This window comes from Echinococcus granulosus (genome assembly GCF_000524195.1).
Source record: "Echinococcus granulosus chromosome Unknown EG_S00003, whole genome shotgun sequence".
In the NCBI taxonomy this organism is placed as follows: domain Eukaryota; kingdom Metazoa; phylum Platyhelminthes; class Cestoda; order Cyclophyllidea; family Taeniidae; genus Echinococcus; species Echinococcus granulosus.
Genome location: NW_020170383.1, coordinates 2592563 through 2611621, shown reverse-complemented (window position 1 = coordinate 2611621; position 19059 = coordinate 2592563). Strand labels below are relative to the sequence as shown.

At 37.0% G+C, this 19059-nt stretch overlaps 2 protein-coding genes across 2 annotated transcripts; both read left to right on the top strand. All coding sequences in view use genetic code 11, as the record gives it.

The window, feature by feature from the left end:
* Positions 1–489, top strand: EGR_00964 (hypothetical protein; the record flags this gene model as incomplete). Its single annotated transcript, XM_024490213.1, has 1 exon — positions 1–489. One exon carries the CDS (start codon positions 1–3, stop codon positions 487–489), a length of 489 nt encoding a protein of 162 aa, XP_024355616.1.
* Positions 490–8083: 7594 nt separating this feature from the next.
* Positions 8084–18411, top strand: EGR_00963 (hypothetical protein; the record flags this gene model as incomplete). Its single annotated transcript, XM_024490212.1, has 13 exons — positions 8084–8161; positions 8471–8530; positions 8642–8727; positions 9937–10034; positions 10669–13502; positions 13586–13710; positions 13894–13971; positions 14197–14269; positions 14480–14594; positions 14639–14729; positions 15586–15698; positions 16724–16954; positions 18200–18411. The coding sequence occupies 13 exons, from the start codon at positions 8084–8086 to the stop codon at positions 18409–18411; spliced, it is 4194 nt and encodes a 1397-aa protein (XP_024355615.1).
* Positions 18412–19059: the final 648 nt, after the last annotated feature.

Sequence of the window (19059 nt, the reverse complement as noted above, 5' to 3'; positions counted from 1 at the left end):
ATGTCAACTGTCTCCAATCATCTTGTCATTTTCACACCACGTGCTCTTACCGTCGATAATAGTGTTCCTCCCGCATTCAACGATCTTTCCGAGGCTTTCTCTCAATGGCTCGCTGGGAGAGCACAAACTGAGTTGCACCTTTTTAGTGTTGCAACCAAGTCAGTGGGTGGCAGTAACTTGGACGCCACTTTCGACAACTTCGTTCAAGCTCTGGAACTCGCTGACTGTGCCATCATCGTGTTTCCAGGACAACAGGTCTGTCTTCTTGATGCCATTTATCCGCGTCTTCTCGTCCACCTCACAATTAAGCCCTGGTGGTTCAAGCGAATGCTCCTCGTGAGCCTGGGAGAGATCGCTAAAAATAAAAAAAAATTCGACCCTATGTTGCTTTTTCACCCTCCAGTGATCTTTTCAATGTCGCCCAAGATGTGGCAAAAGGAAGAGCGGCAATGGGAAGAAATAGCTGACTTTATTCATCGTAAGCATTGAAAATGTGCAAAATTTCGCCTGTTAGAATTTCAACGAAAATGTGGCAGTTTTCAGTAGGCCTGAATTTGACATTAGCTACAGTCCTATTATCTAATTATTAATGCCAGATTCTTTAAGACAAATTTGAGACGGATTGTTTTGATATCTAAAAAAGGCACTAATTTCCAATTTTAGGCACTCATGTCATTCTACATATTCCATATCGTTCAAAAGAAACATTTTGAGTGGTAAAAAGGGAGACGCTAGGCGAGGAATCACGTGGCTTTTAAAATACATTGAGAAAAACGGCTTCAAGTTAATGCGATTGCCTAAATACTTTGTAATGTCAACCTCTATTTGACGTTTATTGTCATACCCCTTAGGTATGCAATTCGGCATTCAGCATGTAATGAAAGTGTGGTAGAGGCGTTAGATAGAAAGAAAATTCTAATACCTCGGATCAATTGACCTGAAAATACCAGTTCCATTTATTATCACTTGAACCCGGTGCCCTTCAAGTGCAACATTTACTGTACATAAAATTAAAGTATTTGAAAGCACAATGGCACACTATGAGGTCTGCAATCTAGCTAGTAAGAAGTGATATATATTTTCCAATTAAATTTTCATTCCGAAATATCTGAACAATTTCTCACGATTTCACTAGATCTAAAAGTATTTTTGAAGGAATTTCTAGTTGTACATCCTTAATCCACCTAAATTGCTAAAAATGAGAATGAACTGTAGCTTGCAACTTCCCTTGAATCCAAGTTTAACACCTCTGTGAGATTATAAGGGAAAAATTACCAATCTTTGCCATTAAACTATTTTTAAAGGATACCGACTTCCAAATGCAAATAACAATGAAATTATGATGACTGTCTACAGTAATATTCCCGAGTTTTGTTCGCGTTTATGTGCGCTGATTTCCGCAAAACGAAGTATCTAAAGTGTGTTTCACGGATCCAGACGCAACCATCCCATCGCGTCAGAGTAGGCAAAACGTTTATTGCAATCATCTTTTCATTAATATGGTTTTTCCAAAACCAGGCAAACTGAAACTATCACAATTGGGTTGAAAACTCAATTTCAGGTTTGAATTGATATGGATTGTTCAGTTTAAATTAAGTTTAACAGTTGGTCTTTTAATGTGTTTGTACAGGAATAACGTATTTTGACTTAAAATCTGATACGAATTCAGTTTTTAATAATAATAGCGCCTAAGTTAATGATGTGTCAATTTTTACACAAATTTTAAGTCAGTGTACTCATTTTACTAACTGTCTTGTTTATTTTCAGCTAAACCTAGTGATGAACAAACTGGTTCACAGCATAGTACGAATGAAGGTGTGTTTATTTGATGATAACCTACGAAAAAGCAGAGAAATACATTTTAGAAAAAAACTTGTATGCATCACGATTAGTCTTTTGTTATTTAAGAAAAGTTAGACGTAGAAGATAACGATCTGGGCAGTCAACAAGATCTTCAAGACTCCGGTTTGTATTCACGGGGTGATCACCAAAGAAAACTTATGGCATTCTAAACCTGTTTTCGACAGAATACAGTGAATTTGTTTTTAATGCTAAACAATTTATTTAGTAATCTATCAGCAAATTTCAAAAGTACTTTTGCTGCACTAATTTGACGCTCTGCTCAAGTGGGTAATTGGTTGGGCGTTTTGAGGGACTTATAACTCGCATTAGTACAAAAAAGCATTTTTGGGAAAATTTGCATGCATCAAGGGTAACGTTTCGCAATTTTAGAAAAAATGGACGGAGAGGCTGATGAGGGGGATAGCCCGCAAGATCTTCAAAACATCGGTTTGTAATCAAAGGCTGATCACTACTGAAAATTGACAGCATTTTTAAAACCCAACATCAACGTGACAGTGCTTCTATTTTTATTGTTAGACTATGTTTTATTAGTCCTTCAGCACCTTCTACAAACCTTCTTTGTCACTCTGTTTTGACATTTCGCTGAAGCAAGGTATTGGTTGGATGTTTTGAGGAAGTTGTAATGCAGGTTATCATTAAAAATATTTTGATTGCTCTCAGTAAGAACTTTTCAACAGTTTTAGAGGTATCGCAAGAAAACCAAGTCAAAACCTCTTCTGAAATTGGATTTATTAGTAAAGGTGAATCCAACTGCTAAGTTTACTCATTTTACTTTTCCTTCATCCCTCATTAATGCACTGGAACGTGCAATGGTTGACCATTGCGCTATCTCCCTATCTAATGTCCATCTTAAATTGTTTTTTAGGGTACGTCTAACTTTATATGATTCCATCTAAGCACACCTTTATAGGCCCAAAACACTTTGTCTCTTTTTTGATGCCCATCGTGACTATGCCAAAAAAGTCTTCCATCTCATTCGAATTCGAAAAGTGCTTGGCTGCACATTGCGTATCACTGCATTTAGTCTACAATGAATCTTGGCTTGTGGTGAATGATTGAGTGAAAATGCACGATGTACTCAAAAACATCTAGCTTTTCCATCTTTTCAACCGATTTCATTAAATCCTAATTTTATAGAAGAACATCACTCTTCTGTTGTGGATGCGGAAGACGATTATCAATGCGAAAGTGAAAGTAAGATGTTATCTATGAAAGATAAGACCTGTACATGTTTATTAGATGAAGACGGCAAGTTCATTGATTGACGCGCAAGAAAATGCCTTAGAATGAGATCAATATAGGCTACAAATAAGAAAATTCTGTAATCCTTGTTAAGTGCAATGATTAGGATTTGTGAACCTTCTGCATGACTGGTTAGAAACACCAAATTTGCTATTTGTCTCTAGAAACTTCACTGCTTATTCTTTAGTAAATTATTATATTATTAGCCGAGTATCTGACAACGTCAAATTCATTGCACAGATAAACAAGCTTCTCAAAGCCAGGTAATCATTAACTGAGTGCATGCATTGTTTAATATAGCACAAAGTGCTCAAATTTTTACAATTTCCTGGCTTAATCAAAAAGGTATTTAAAGTGAAAGTAGAATCACATCAACACAGGTTTAAAATAACAACATGTTGGTTACATCGGCTTCTACGCAGAAAAAGGGACTACTTCTACTTTCCTTTATCCTCAGTGGACCCAAGAATTTACGAAGAGCTTGAGATTTCGATGGAAAAGCCATGGGAAAAGAGCCTCACTTGGAGGGAAATGGGTGCTGCTGCAACTTCAATACTTTTAATTGCAGCTATTTTTTCTTTTTTGAAATCACGATCTAATTCTTAATTGCTTATCCTTCCCTACCATTACCACCATTAAAGGAAAGAATCAAGTTGTACCACTTCCAATACCATGACACTCCGTCTTTTGTCCTTCTTATGTCAATTCATCTGTAAAATAGCGACCATTAATGACAATTATTCTCCCCTCAGTTTATACTCCATTAATAATTACTGTTAATTTTAGTAGAAGCTACGCTAATTTTGGTATTAAACTTTAAGATACGCTTTGGTATTTCATTATTTAAAAGCTCTCGGCCTAGTAGAACGGACTGTTAATGCATTTCACGCGCAACCATAAGCGATTGTGTGTAATGTCGCCGTTTGGCCCGCAAACAAGGTATAAGTCATGTGACGCAGGTAAGAATAGTGTCTGTCTATGAGGCCTTGACAGGCTACCTTTTGGGAGTAGGAAACATACAATTGGGGGTCAGAATGGTTTATTCCGTTGATTTGCCTTATTTCTCTTCATTACGAGTCTTCGCATTACTCCGTATTATAAAGGGCTTGCGGTGATTATAACTACTGTGGTTTTCGGATTTGACAACTTATGTGATGTGTTTTTATCCCAAGCAAATATACCCGTTTTCATAAAGGTTCTCTGTGACTTCTGATCCTATTTATGGGGATGAAAAATATGTTTTTGAGTTAAAAAATCACTTCTATGAATCCTATTTATTTTGTCAATACAAAACTCATCACTTGAGGCTTATGTCGTGATAAATGCGTTCTGTTATCGTTTCCATACGTGGAGATCTTCGAAAACGCAGTCTACAAACGTTATTCATTCATAAAGTGTGGAAAATTCCTGTCAAAAACCATCTGCAAAGCATTCATTGAAAATCAGTTTTAAGTAGATAATTAATCATATTATGATTAAAAAAGAGGATGTCTTAGACATTTGGATCTAAACACGGAATATTTTCCGCAATTTCACAATTCCTGTTAAGCTGAATCAAACATTGTTTTATTGAGCCAAACTTAAGTTATTTAATGTAATGTCTCCTTGTTGAATCAAAATGCCATTTGGATTTTTTGCAGTGTTAAGGGCCCTCCAAATTACTTATACGACAGATTGTTGGGCAAGATTTTTTTTAGTAGTTTCCTTTGCCTTGGCTTAATTCCCAAGCATTATATATCGTCACACTCCCATTCAGCCCCTCCTGATTGGTCAATATTACGTGTAGATAGGTTTCAAGCGCGATAATAAAAGCTATAATTTCAGGGCCAATTAAATATTGTAAATGCTCGAGACTAGAGCCATCCTTCTTTTCTCTCCATCTATCGGCCAGCCGTCGGGTACGCGCGTACCGCACCCCCCGCTTACTCATGCCCACTGCCCAATTACCCCATTCAGGAACTCGACAGGAACCAAGCTCATCCGTGTGAACCCCAGCTCATACCAAATAGTGGTAAAGCACACGCGTATATTAGGTTTATTCATATTTTCTTCCAAAACTAAAGCTAGTGAAGCCAATTCAAACAAACTATAAACAATAACTAAAAGTGTGGAGATAATTTTGGTCAGTTCGCCTAAAACAGCTGGTACAATCGTGTTGCATTCTGTCGTATGAGGTTAAGTGATCAACCACCATCGAACCTCATTTTGTGAAAGCTCTTCTGCCCTATAATGCACTTCTTACAGTAGTTTTATCTAGTACTTTGATTAGGTCCGTTTGTAAGGTAACACATTAAAATGATCTATTTTGCTAAAAGTTAGATTTAAAAACACTTTTATTTTCGATAGTTTTACAATGAAATTATTTTGTGGTTAAATAGACGCAGCATCAAGTGCCTGCTTAAGAACGCTGCACCCATTGAAGAAGTGAGAAATTCCGCCCTTGCAAACGTCCATGAAATGCAACGTGTTATTAAAAACAATTTAATTTGATTTAGAACTTAAAAGCCAGTTACTGACACTAAGTAGTTTTTAAATGTAACTGGTAATAACCAAAGCATACACTGGAGTTGCAATATACTGTTTATGTCCTTTTGGGCCAAAAAAATATAGCAAAGAACAGTTATTATAGACCTTCCAAAGGACGCCAGTAGTTGTCAAGGCAGTAATGATCACATGTGATCTCAAATCCCACTCTAGCTGTTTTAAGAATTTTTTCCACTTTACTGAACGGTTTTGATCTTTGCGCCAAGAGAGTGCAATTAGGTTTATTTGCTACACTAATAAGATGTTTCGATAACTGTTTCTAGAGCTTAATGGAATATACCATAGAAGCAATATGTGGACCCAAGTGCCTCCTGTTGATATTATGGGCTACTGTTTAGTTGCATGGACTGATGACAGAACCAATGCCATCCCACTGTGTAGGCTATGAATGGTGCATAAAATCACCTTCCTTGCAATCGAGTGAACATTGTATATCAGAACAGTGCATGTAGTATGAAAGGGAATTCTGCAAAAGTTACGACTATGTGGCACTTATTAGTTCTATAGTCAATTTTCATTCCAATTTATTTGCCTGTTAAAATTTAATCTCCAAATCAGTTCAGAGAGGTCTGATTAAGGCAGAGATGGAAAACTAAAGTGCCAGTTGAGAGGCGCTTACTAGTGTGAAGCAATAAACCTTTACAAGGGAACTATAACTGAATAATATTTATGTGACAAGGTATTATCTATGGCACATTCGATGGCAAACCTACCAGTAAAACACGCTTTCGCCACCAATATTTCACACTTATGTGCCGGGAGTGCAGGCACATGAAAACTCTCTTTTTTATGTGAACATCTAGATATTGGTCACCAATTTTGAATACGAATAATGGATTTTTCATTTTTAAATGTTGAGTTCTTCGTAGTAGCAACTTCACTTTAATTTCAAGGGGAAAAAGTGTGCAACTTATACGAAATTCCAATGTTCCTCTTGAATTTGGAAATGCAAGTCGGAACACATTGGTAAACTTTGTATTCAAATACAAAAAGTAGTAAAGCAGATTTGTATTCAGTGAAGATGGAATTCTAATTTCAACCGTCTCCTACAAACTAACCAATCCCCGCCTCGCGCTCACCCCTCAAGGTCAAATAAATACGCAATATATGTCACGACCAATTACAGGCCCGCGTTAGAAAGAGTGTTTTATTTTCGGCGCTTGCGACACTCGCAACATTTGTCAGCACATTTGAAGGGCGGAACGTGCAAAATGCACAAGAGATCCCTTTTGCATTTACCTACTAATCAAAATGAGCGGCTCTACAAATTCACCATCCTCACCCCACACACCTTTCTACCACCAAATCACTCTGAAAGTCTTAAGGATGAAATGGCTGAGGATTTCGCCCAATTTCTCTGTGATCGGGTGTCCACTGTCCTTGGTGCAAGATCTTACACACCCCATCATGATGGAGAGGCCTTTTTGAATATGCACTTCAATGAGTTCGAGGAGAGGTTCTTACGACATTCAGACTACACTATTTTTATCACGTCTGGTCAAAACGCTGCATGTCTGGATCTCATCTACCCTCGAATGCTCGTTTTCCTCACTATTCGACCCACCTGGCGTGATCGTGGCATCGTGCTCTACGTTGGTCCACCAGTAGGGCAAAAGCTGTTCGATCCAGATCTTTTTGCCAACGAACCGCTCATCTTTCCGTTGAACAAGGAGGAGTGGAGTTCTCTTGAAAACCCATGGAATAAACTTGTGGGGACACTTCAGAGTAAGTAAATGTCCTTAATTGTTCCAGTTGTTACCAAAGCACGGATGACAAATGACATTCAACATTAGTACTCTACAGAAATGTAACATATGCAATAGTGCCTACCGCAAATGCCATTTAGTATAAAAATATAGCCACAAAAAGTCGTAAGTTTTTCAAAACGAGTTATTAGCTATAGGGCGGTGTCAAAGGTTTCAGAAAAAGATTACTTTTGAAAATAGTATGATTAAAAAGGTGTCATGATTCGGCAATTTTATTATTACCAGCTCAAACAGGCATTAAGGGAAAATTCAAGGTTTCGGTTATGTAGCGAAGACTGTTGATGCATTGTTAAGTACTCAAATGAAATACTGGACTGTTCTGTGTATAATAAAGCATTACGACAAGTATTTCATTAAGCACTTTCCAATTTGGGCATTTTTTCTTGTTATCTCCTGGTCGCTGCTACCTCAATCGGCAGGTGTATGCATTGATGGATGTTTTCTGGACCCATGAGTCAACCGTTCTTACTGTTTTTTGCACTTTCTTTTTAAAAAAGACCTATAAATTTTGTATCAGGGTACACTTCCATTATCAATGCTGTCAAAGCGAAAAAATGACTTACGTATAAACAATCAGATTTCGTATTTAACTACTTGGCCAAGGCAACGACTAACTATTAAGCCTGAGAGGAAAGTGGAGTGGCAAGCCCTGATAGGCTTTTGCAATCATGCTTTGTCTTAAAATTTATGAACTTACAATAAATTTAGACGAATTTGCAGGCGAAAATCCGCATTTGCCAAAAAAAGTTAAATAAGAATATTTCTTGAAGGTTATTGTTTGAATCAAATTCTTTAATCAAAATCGTTTCATCTCGAAAATAAGCATTTAACAAAGGACACTGCCAGGCTCTTTCTTAAAAAGTCATTATGATATTGCAGCTTATGATCCACAAACAAGCGGAGGGATGGGCTAGGAAAAACTTCAGGTTAATTTGAAGCCTTGATGGAAGAATGTAGTAAATCATGGAAATGTGAAAAATACTAGTTAGTCGAAGCCAAATTCTTTGTTTATGAAAAACTATTAAATGGTCCTTTTTTATTCATTAGCTTTTCAGCTGTTTCATGATTACAAATTTGACAGCGTAAATTTCATCGCATTCAGTGCGATTTCTCAAGTTAGTCACCCGTGCCTTTGCATAAATAAGGCTTTAGCTACCTAGGACAAAATAACCTGCTCTAAGTGTTAAGTTATAGAGATTTGTAACTAACGTTTCGGACATTTGTAGAAAATTCCTGTAATACATGCCGCAATATTTGATTGGGAATTTGGTACCGTAGGAAATAAAAGTAGAAGAATATTAGCAGATTTTGGGTAAATTACGGATTTATTTTCCTTCAAGTTTCAAAAATACTCCCTAAGTTAGCTCGAACTGATAAGATGTTGCAGATATCTGCATAAATGTTGACCGTTTCAAAACATTCGAATTTAATTTGTAAGCCTATTTTAAACCTTACCCGAAGGTTAAATTCTGATTGTGTAGAAAAACTGGAACAATTGTAAATGTGCTTTCGGAGTTGTGCTGCAAATTCGACTTATGCGTACTTATTCATGCGGAATTATTGCGCAACAAAAAGTGCGTACCTGCTTAGTGAGGTCAAAAACCCTAAATTTCACACCATTTGCGCGTGGCAATGGACATAGTCTGGCGAGAATTGCTCACCTTTCGACAAATTGAGAACATGTAGGTAATTTTTTGCTTCGAGTGTGACGGTTGATGTTGTGTTTGTTTGTTTAGTAAATCGCAGATAAAATCCCATAGATTTATCTAAATAGTGAGTTTAAAATATTATCGTACGACAGATACGCCAAATTAGTTCTACTTTTTTGATTCTCCAATATTGGTTGTAAGCAAGGCATTTACCTATTAAGTATAAGTAGCATGAGTTTAACTTCACCTCATTTAGTGCCTGTTAATGATATGTATTTCAGTAATAGCAGAAAACAAGCCCTGATATTGTTCTTTTGGGGCAATTCGATAAGCTACACCTGCTTAATAAATGCGCAGAAAATGAGCACTCTCGAAGTTCAGAACGTTCTTAGATTCATTTAGATATGACTGACCGAAGAAGCCAAAAATGATGCATGGGATGATGTGTATGGGATAGAAGAATAAATAATCTCGACCAGAAAGTCACATTGTTCTTCAAGAAGCTGCAATTTTATGATAGCTTAGCTTGGTTCTAAATGCATGTTTACTGAAATTTAAACAAAAAATAAATTAATTAGCAGTAAGCTTTTCGAAACTATTGTCATTATCGCCCTAAAGCTTGGTCCTACGAACTTGTCGTCGTCTATTTTTGGGGTGACATTACTTTTGCACCCTTAAAAAAATACTTCTTGATTAGTTTTTGAATTGCTAAGATTAGGTAGTTTTGGAGTAAATCTATTCTTCGACTTGGTTGTACTAGCAGTGTGGGTTAAAGAGTGCTAAGACCACTTTCTATAGCCAATTACTTCCTTTTTATGTTTCTTGTGGTCCCACTTTAAAGGGGTTAGACAGTATGTATACCCTGTTTATAGGCAAAATAATAAGACACAATCTTCTAAGTTTTCCTACTGTTCAATTCAACATATGCAAAAATTTAGAATCTTTGATCCTGCAATAGATTTGACAAGAGGTATGGCGAATGAATCGTATCTTTAGCAAATGACTCTTTTGACTTAATTTATTTAGCACTATTATAAGTGAGTTTTACAATGGACGTAAGTATCTACTTTACATTTCAATGGCCCATTTATTATACAATAGGAATGCGGAATAAGAGGAAGAATTTTGTGCCATAGTGCATTATTCTACTTTACTGAAAGCAATTGCGGGTTCTGCAATGAAAGGGTCATTTTTGCTTTAATGCTCTATCAAAAGTCATAAATTGGTTTGATGAGCGCGTAGATCAGCTAATCAGTATTGAAGTATGGACATTGTGCATAAGCAGCTTGACAAGTCTTTCGGTTTTAGAACTGCCATCGTATGACACCTGTGAGATAATGTCATGAATTACGATTTGCGTCTACTTTGCTTTATTGTTCGCATTTTGAGTAGAGCCTAGAATGCGAGAGACGACCTGGTCAAGTTGAAGCTTATTTGGTGGTGAAAGTAAGATTTCCTAATGTAAAACAATCTTAGTGGGCACAAGTAATATCGCCATTAACAAACATATTTGGAAAACTTGTCGACACAAATAAATCAAATCGCATAAACCAGGCATCAGCTTAGAAACAAAAGACATTTTTCACGATATTCATTTTTTTTAGCCAAAGTACCGTTAACTCCTGAATCAAAAAGATTAAAACCGTCAACAAAAAGACCACTAAGTAAAATGGCAAACGCAGAAGCCAATGAAAAATGGAAGGGTACAGAGTCAATGCATCTTAACCAATCAGAAGCCAAAGTAAAAGGACCAATCAAGAGTGAAGTTTGTGGCACACAATTATCGCGCAACGCAGCTGAGTCCATTCAGTCTTCCGAAAAGGGATTTTTTACACCACCTTTTACTCTTTCTCCATCCTTGATTCCCTTTCGATTTTCCTTTCGTCAAAAAGAACACAATTTGAGAGACCATCTGAGTTCTTCTCTTAATGAAATGTGCCTCTTCGGAAACCTAATTCGTTGCCAGAACAAGAAGTCCCATGCAAAGAAAGTAAAGCAACGACGATATTCAGATTCAGCTGTGAGTGAAGAGCAAAAACATGAAAACATTGACTATATCTGTTTCCCTAGTCGATACAAAACGAAAAAGAAAAAGCTGCTAATGACTGAACCAATATTAAACCATAGAACAGAACAAATAATTGTGAAAACACCCGAGGTGATTCGCGTCAGCATTTTAGAAATAAGTAATCCCCTCCAACCAAGGAAAACATTGCAGGCTCACTGTCTCCAAGTCAAGGATGGTGACGACTCTTTGGATAAAAGAATTTCCCCTAACAGCACCCTATCTTCTTCGCCATCTAAAAGAAAGACGAATACTTTAGGCAAATGTCGAAAGTCAAAGTTACGATGCGATTCGGGCATCGCAAGCAACTTTAGTTTCATCTCTACAGAGATCAGCTCTTCCTCCCCTAGCCTCTGTAATCACCAACATTCAATTTCTCTTGCAAAATCACCATCCACTTTCTTCTCTTCCTCTTCTCCATCCTGTTTGGACAGTCTCAAAATCGGTCAAAATCGATCTTGCATGCAAGAATGCAGTCCAGAAGCTTCCTCATTACATTCCACGCATTCACGATCGAGTACTGGAGAACAGCATATAGCTTTGGTAGAGGATTCCATAAAATTCGTAGACGATGAGGTTTCTGATAATGAAATCATCCACTCAGAGAGAAGAAGGATAGATAAAAGGGAAAGGTTCGTTAAGCCAGGAATGCCTCCATTAAAAAACCCGAATCCCCATGAGACTGTAACCAAGCTGAGTCAAAGCTACAGACCACGAATCATGAATCCCGACTCGAAGGCGTCTTCAGATTCAATCAAAGATCCAACTTTGACTGGGGGCTATGACGTTGAATGCCCAGAGGATTACCATTTGCACAGTGATATCAGTTTCTCTCGAAGTTGCAAAGAACAGGTAATTCAAGGAAGTGAAAAGTCTCAAGATATTCTAAACAAGGAAACCACACATTTTGACAAACGGAACTCACAGAAAAACTATCAGAAGTCATTGATGGAAAGTACGGATTTATGTAAAGTACGAAAATCCGAGCAAAAAATTTCCCGTGATACCATACTTTCACGTACTAACCAATTCGACGAACAAATTCCACAGGAACAATTTCCCGAAAAACTGACAGAAAGCATGGATCCAATGGTTAATGTAAACACATTTGAGTCTGAAAATTTCCGACTTATCGAAAAAAATTTACGGGAAGAATTTTCACAAAATCAAGGAGTTTTTGTTAATCAATTCGACTCCATTCAGAGAGTGCCGAATAATTCTGAAACTGAAGTAGCACAGGGGAATATGGAGGCCTTAATACACAAAGCATTAATCTCACCCATCAAAGCAGATGCTTTTGAAAGTTTGCCTGTCTCTTCGGGTCTGCAAATTCTCGCAAACGAAACCAATACCATCAGTAAACAAATGGACTTCGTAGACAAATATTTGCATCAACCGGAAATCATAAATAATCAGCTGCAGAAACAATCTGAAACCGTGACGGGGTCAACACAACCATCAATTATATTACTAGATGATCTGAACTCAGCCGTTAGAACAGAAGGCGATACAGACCATCCACCCGGATTAGACAAGGAAAGTTCTTTGCAGAGAAACAATGTGGACAATGATTCAAACAACCAGGCATCCACAACCGATGAAAAGAATTCAAAAATCCAATTGTCTGTCGATTCTGGCCTAGGGGATTCTAGCAAAATAGTCGAAGCATCAGTGTGTCCGCAAAATGACTTGGTCTTGACTGTTAGAGCAGAAAGCGTAGAAAGCAGTATCCTATCGGAAGAAAGTATAGCATTACCTATGAACAGATCTTTGGATAATGTCGCAAATCTGCTAATTTTGCATCATAAAGCTAATCCACGGTGTCAGGAAGGTCTTTTGCATGATCGGTGCATACAAACACATCAAAATGAGTCAACCACAATGAAAAAAACTTATTTTTTGGAATACCAACCAACCATAAGCCCAAATGAGGACAGGGCAGTCCTGTGTCAACAACTGCTTCCCGTAAATGAATCGGTGGGCCACGTCATGCCAGAGCATTTCGAAAAGGATGTCGACCAGTCAGATGCAAAACAAGGTATTTTAATCCAGCAAAAACTGATAAACTTTGAATCTTCTGCACCGGAAGAGCTAATTTTATCTGAAGAACTAGATTCTTCCAAAAACGATCGGTTAGAATCAGATGGCAAAAGAACCGATGTTTGTAGGCAAAGACATATTTCAGAAGAGGAATCGTGTACAAAACTAGAACGCCGCTCAATACTTTTAGATCAAAATTGTTCCGTCGATGTGTTTAACCGAGAAACCTGCGAGATAATTCGTGGAATGCTGAAGGATCCCATACCTGAAACCCTTTGGCTTGCTCGATGCGCTATTGAAACCTACGATCAGTATCCCAGCCTTGCAGATCCGGTAAGGTTTAGTCGATCTCATCGGCATGCGCGTACATTAAAAACCAACCTGTAATGAGTTATTAAACACTTTTTTAAATGTAGGTTTTGCAGTCAAGTGTCATTTGGTCGTTTGTGCATGTCTGGGGAATTAAACGTAGTCAGAAAACAAAAAGAAATTGCTTTAACAATATTAATCATTTATCCATCCTATTTGACTATTTGTGCCTGTAAAGCCGCAATGTCGATTAAAAAAGCCCCATTGTAACGTGGTATGTATTTAAAAGTCCATGGTTTTATTGTAATTCTTCTTGATCCATGATACCACGGTAGAAATCGATTAGACTATTAACAGGTTACGTATAGGTGACCCTACCGTGACCCTTATAAAATGTTTTATCTGCACCATTTAGGCTATGGCAAATTTCACACTCTGATATTTGTACACGTATATTTTGGCTTTCCCTTTTTCAATTATTTTATAGCCGAAAGTAGATTAACAAGAGTAAGGTGTTCATCCCCAACAATTGCTTCAAAATAAGCTATTCTAATTTTGTGGATTTCGATGATCGAGACAATTAACGAAAGAAAATTCACATTTTTATCGGATTTGAGTCTGCTCAGTTACTGTTCCTTCCGCTTATCGTAGCACTTCAATTTTAAAATTCTATCGCAAACCATGGGCGTTGTTATGAGGTAAGATAATTAATTTACAGACGTTATTCAATCCCACACTCACAGATAAATTCCAAAACTAGAATTTGGTTTAGTAGTAAAGATTTGCTCAAAGTCAAACTAGACGAATGCTAAATTTGCAATAATGGCATTTAGTCTCTTAAAAACATAACTTTTAATACAATGGGTTGAGTCTAGGTGCATCAATTGAATGCAAAATTTCTTTCCAGCCTGCGTCAGCTTTGCTTTCTTCCTGAGATCATTCTACATTGTCCGTTGTAATCAAAACATAGGTTTGATGTATTTTCTTTATCGAATCTTCAGATCTTTCCAACGACTGCCTCAGCTCTGGAATTGAAGTCGCCCGCTGCTGTAGTAAAACAGTCAACATATTTTCAAAGAATGTTTCCATATATTATCGTTGCCATCCTCAATCTGAGTAAGATATTTACCTTCAAATTAAATTTTTCTGTTTATTAAAAGGCTTCGTAGGCTACTATTTAAGCCGAACACAAAATATGGTTGATATAGCAACGGCAGCAGAAATATCACTATGCCCTTTTGTCTTGTTAAAGTGATTACATAACTACCAAAGCACATTTTAAGGAAGTAACATTGCAGACGTTTCTCTTACCAAATGTAATAGAACTCAAGAAGATAGTCTAGCAATTCCGCTTAACGCTGGTTCTAACATGCCTACCCGATATCATATCTTGAGTGAGGTAAATGAGAGATCACTAAAAGGCATATTTGGCTGCAAAACAAACGATTCTTTTGAAAAAGCAATGTTAGTTGATTAAATGAAAAGCAACTCTGCTCTATAACACAAATAAACTACTGAGTCAACGATGTGTACACCCATTAAGTTTGCCGACTTAATGTGTCCAAATAATTGTATTCAACAAGTTCCGTACTAAACAAGATAATTTCGGAATTTCGCATGAGACCTTATTGCCTGTGGATTGTGAGTCTGGAAAAAAACTGAATATTTACCTTAATACAAGCGCAAAATGTAGCACATGTGCTTCAGGTAAACCTACCTCGGTAACCACGGAATCACCCTTAGTATTCCGAGGAGAGTATGTTACAGTTTACTCAAGAATGAAATAAATGTTAAAATACGCGCAACTTAATGACCAGTTTTGACCACAGAAGTGAATAGTTATCCATAAAGATAGTACAGCATAATAGGTACGAAAAGTAAAATGACAAAACTTCAAGTACAAAAGCGAACGTGCTTATTTTCCATGGGCACTAAGTGTTGATCTGTAAAAATGACAGCTTGTCTATAGCTATTTAGCTTAGTAATTGTCACCCAATAACAAGCTGCATATTTCGTCATAAATTTGGCTAATATTTTTCGTTGTGTGTAATCCTAAAGTTAAGTCATGTACCAACAAAGTCTAAAGAGTTTTAGTTCAAAATATTAGTCGTAAGGCATGCGATAAATTTTTACATTTGCCCTTCAATAAAATTCCCAGGGTTTGGTGGATACTACAGAAGAAAATGTACAATTTTTCAAAATTAATAGTTATGATTCAAAGTCTTAAGCTCTTAATGGACCCTAAGGATCGTGTGCCTCTATAATCGGTGCCATGTCTCAATGATAACATAACGGACTTCCATGTATGCAGTCCAATTCTAGAAATTTTACCTTCCACAGTAGAGTTACGTTGTAATAATTAAAACAAGCTAAAATGTAGCACTCATTTTAGCTCCCTGAGTCTTCTTTGAAGTCGTTAAAAAAAATTATACGATAGAACACATGTTACTAGCGTAAGGAAGAAGTGAGAGGCCAGTCGCGTGCCCCCAATGCCATGCTTAAGAGTAAAAGTGGAATCTGTGGAAGCCTAAATACCCGCATAGTTCAGCACGCATTTAAAGAAATTATTAAGTCACCATGCTCATAAATAGAAAATGCGTGGAAAAGTCCAGTAAAACGTTAGCCACACCCGGTACTTAATTAACCTTGGAATGGAATCGAAATAGGATGTTTTCTTGTGGTCATGAAAGCTGGTTTAGGGTACTTTGATTGTACACAGCCTACAAAGGTGGATTCATTTTTCGGTTGTAATTAATTATAAGTTAAATAGACTGCCTTCAAACACTTTCACCATGCTTTCAAACTTGTTTGATTCTTTATTAATAACTTTCTTCGAAGATATTTCACAATTTTACCCACGAAATTGTAGAGGCATTGTTGTGCCAATCGCACATATCTCTAGTACCGACGGCACACGCTCACTTTCGTGCCTATGAAGGTGCATCTGAACCCTTGAATACATATTTAGTTTCATTTAAATAATTCTCTAGGTTAACTGACTTCTCCAAAGAGTTAACCGAGATTTTTGTTAACTAGTGCACAAAATCAAGGATCCAAATAGCTTCATGGTGCACTTTATGGACTGGTGGGAAAGCTTGGTGGGATCTTACCCTAAATTAATTTGTTTTCGCAAAACTACTTAGGAAGAATTACTTGTCGTAATAGTGATAAATGCGCCCCCACGCGACCTACTTTTGATAATATTCGGGACATCAGCCATTTTAATGCCTTTATCGCCTTATTAGGCAGTGCAATTGTGACCACTGTTACGGATTTGGAATATGAGGACTCGATGCGTAATCGACGAAGTAATTCACTCTTAAGTAAATCTACGTCACTAACAAATCAGTTCACAAATGAATTAAACCAACTTTTTTCCCGTGAGTGTCAGGCATTTGCTGCAAAAAAACCTCGAATGATTTTTGGTGGTTGTTGGGTGACGTCATGGTCTTCATGGTGCTATATTTTTGTCTTCAGTTTGAAATAATTCGTCAAAAAACCGCCAAAGGCTCAATGTTCTACGGTTATGCCAATAAATCATATGATTTAAGCTTGGTTTTTCACTAACTTGACCCTATTTGTCGCCTAATTCGGCAAGCAATAATACTTGCTCTTGATAAATTTATTCATAAACAAAAATTTTGGCTCCCCAAAGTCACTGGAATAGTTCCCTTCCCCTAGTAATTTATAAAGACTATGTCCAAAAAAATCGCCAGAGCAAAATATTCATTTGATTGCTTAATATGGGATTTCTGTCTTCAGGTACCGCATATATTCCACGCTATCTCACCACCATCTATGAGTACTCAATGGCTTCGCTAAATACTGGTAAGAAAGGACTTGTTTTTAATATCCATTATGAGCGCTTTATTCTCTAGACTGCACATAGTAAGAGTCACGCTTTGTTAACCGACCCATATGCAGTTGACATTAATCATGCAACCATACCTTTGATATTCACCCATTTAACAGAAAATAGATAGGCGTGCTAGGCAAGCGTTTCTTTTTGTTCCTTTTTACAACTATCAGTTTCAAAGTTTTACTTCTTGAAAATGCTGACAGTCTACAATATGGATGACCCCAATATGGTACAACCGCTCGAACGCAAGACAATTTTAACACACTTGGAAGTGAGGAACGTAGAATTTACCAATACGTGTCAAAAGTTTTCGTGTGAAGTTGTTACATGAAACCATACCTAATTTGGTTGTTATATATGGTTCTTCAAAAGAAAACAAGCCCTACAAATCATGAGATTCACAATTAAAATATGCATCCGTTTTCCCCACTAAAAATTTATTTAAAATTGGATTTTCTGTGAGGAGAATGCAGTCAATAATGTTAGCAAAAATACCTATTCAGTCAGCTTTCTAAAAGCCGCATTTTCAGCGATGTTCAGTTAAATCACTTGGAAATCTTCGTCCTGTATTTCGCTTGGCAGGATTAGTTGTTTTAACCGTTTTCTAGGTCTGCTCTCTAGATTTTGTCAACCGACAATTTGAGTCGCAATCCACCTTGAAATTTAGAAAATATCGCATTTTTCATATTCGAATTTGGCATGGAAATGTCAGAAGGGTATCGTCATTGGCCACTATTCATTCTCAGGCCATCACATAACAGAGGCTCGTCAAACAGTCGGTGTTACCCTTTTTCAGAACATTACACCCCTAATCTTTCCACAGTTATATTCACGGCTAAATAAACTTTTTTGGGCTTTTAAGGTTGGGAGTGTATATGCTACCTTGAAGGCCAAAAGAATTTAAGTAAAGACGCTGGATTTGATAAGACATCAAATGGTTATGGATTTTGCTTTTGTGATCGTAAATGTAGCCTAACTATGAATCTGAAAATGCTTCAGCTTCTTCACTTAATTAGGCGAAAAGATATTTTAGTGTTTAGAACACCTCCAAAAATAGAACTCTTCAGAAGATAAATGAAGGTAAGAGGCGAAGCCTATGCATGTCAGCTTTGTCTGTGATGCCATGAAACAGTGAAAGCATAATGTATTTTCGGAGGCAAGAACTTCACTCGACTGAAAGACCAAGTGCACACTTACATGAACAGGTTGTGTCTGTCTCACGCTGATGGTTCGGTTGACAACTCTATAACCAAAGCGCATATCTCGGCAGTCCTAAATTGCATTGTCTTCATAAACTGAACAAATACACGAAATTGGATTGATCATCTATCGCTTATCTAAAAACCTGCCATAAATAATCTCTGAGTGGTAATTTATTTTCAAGATATATTACCACGCCTGTTAATCTATAATCCTACGTTTAAGAATGAACTATGAGTGGGAAATTTTTGCCGTTTTTCATCAGATTACATGGCATGATGAGGGCTGAACGAATTTGCTTGATGCAAAATAGGTGCATGTATACATACATATATGTATGCCCACTTTTTATTTCACATTACCTTATCATAAAGGGAGATACTACAAATTTCGTTGCAAGGTATTCGTTAATCAAGTTCAGACATTAAAACACGCGTAAGAGTAATCGATGAATCGCGGTGAAATTTGTTTTTTTATTCTAAAAGTTGAAATTTGAATGGAAATAAACTTGTTTTATAAATG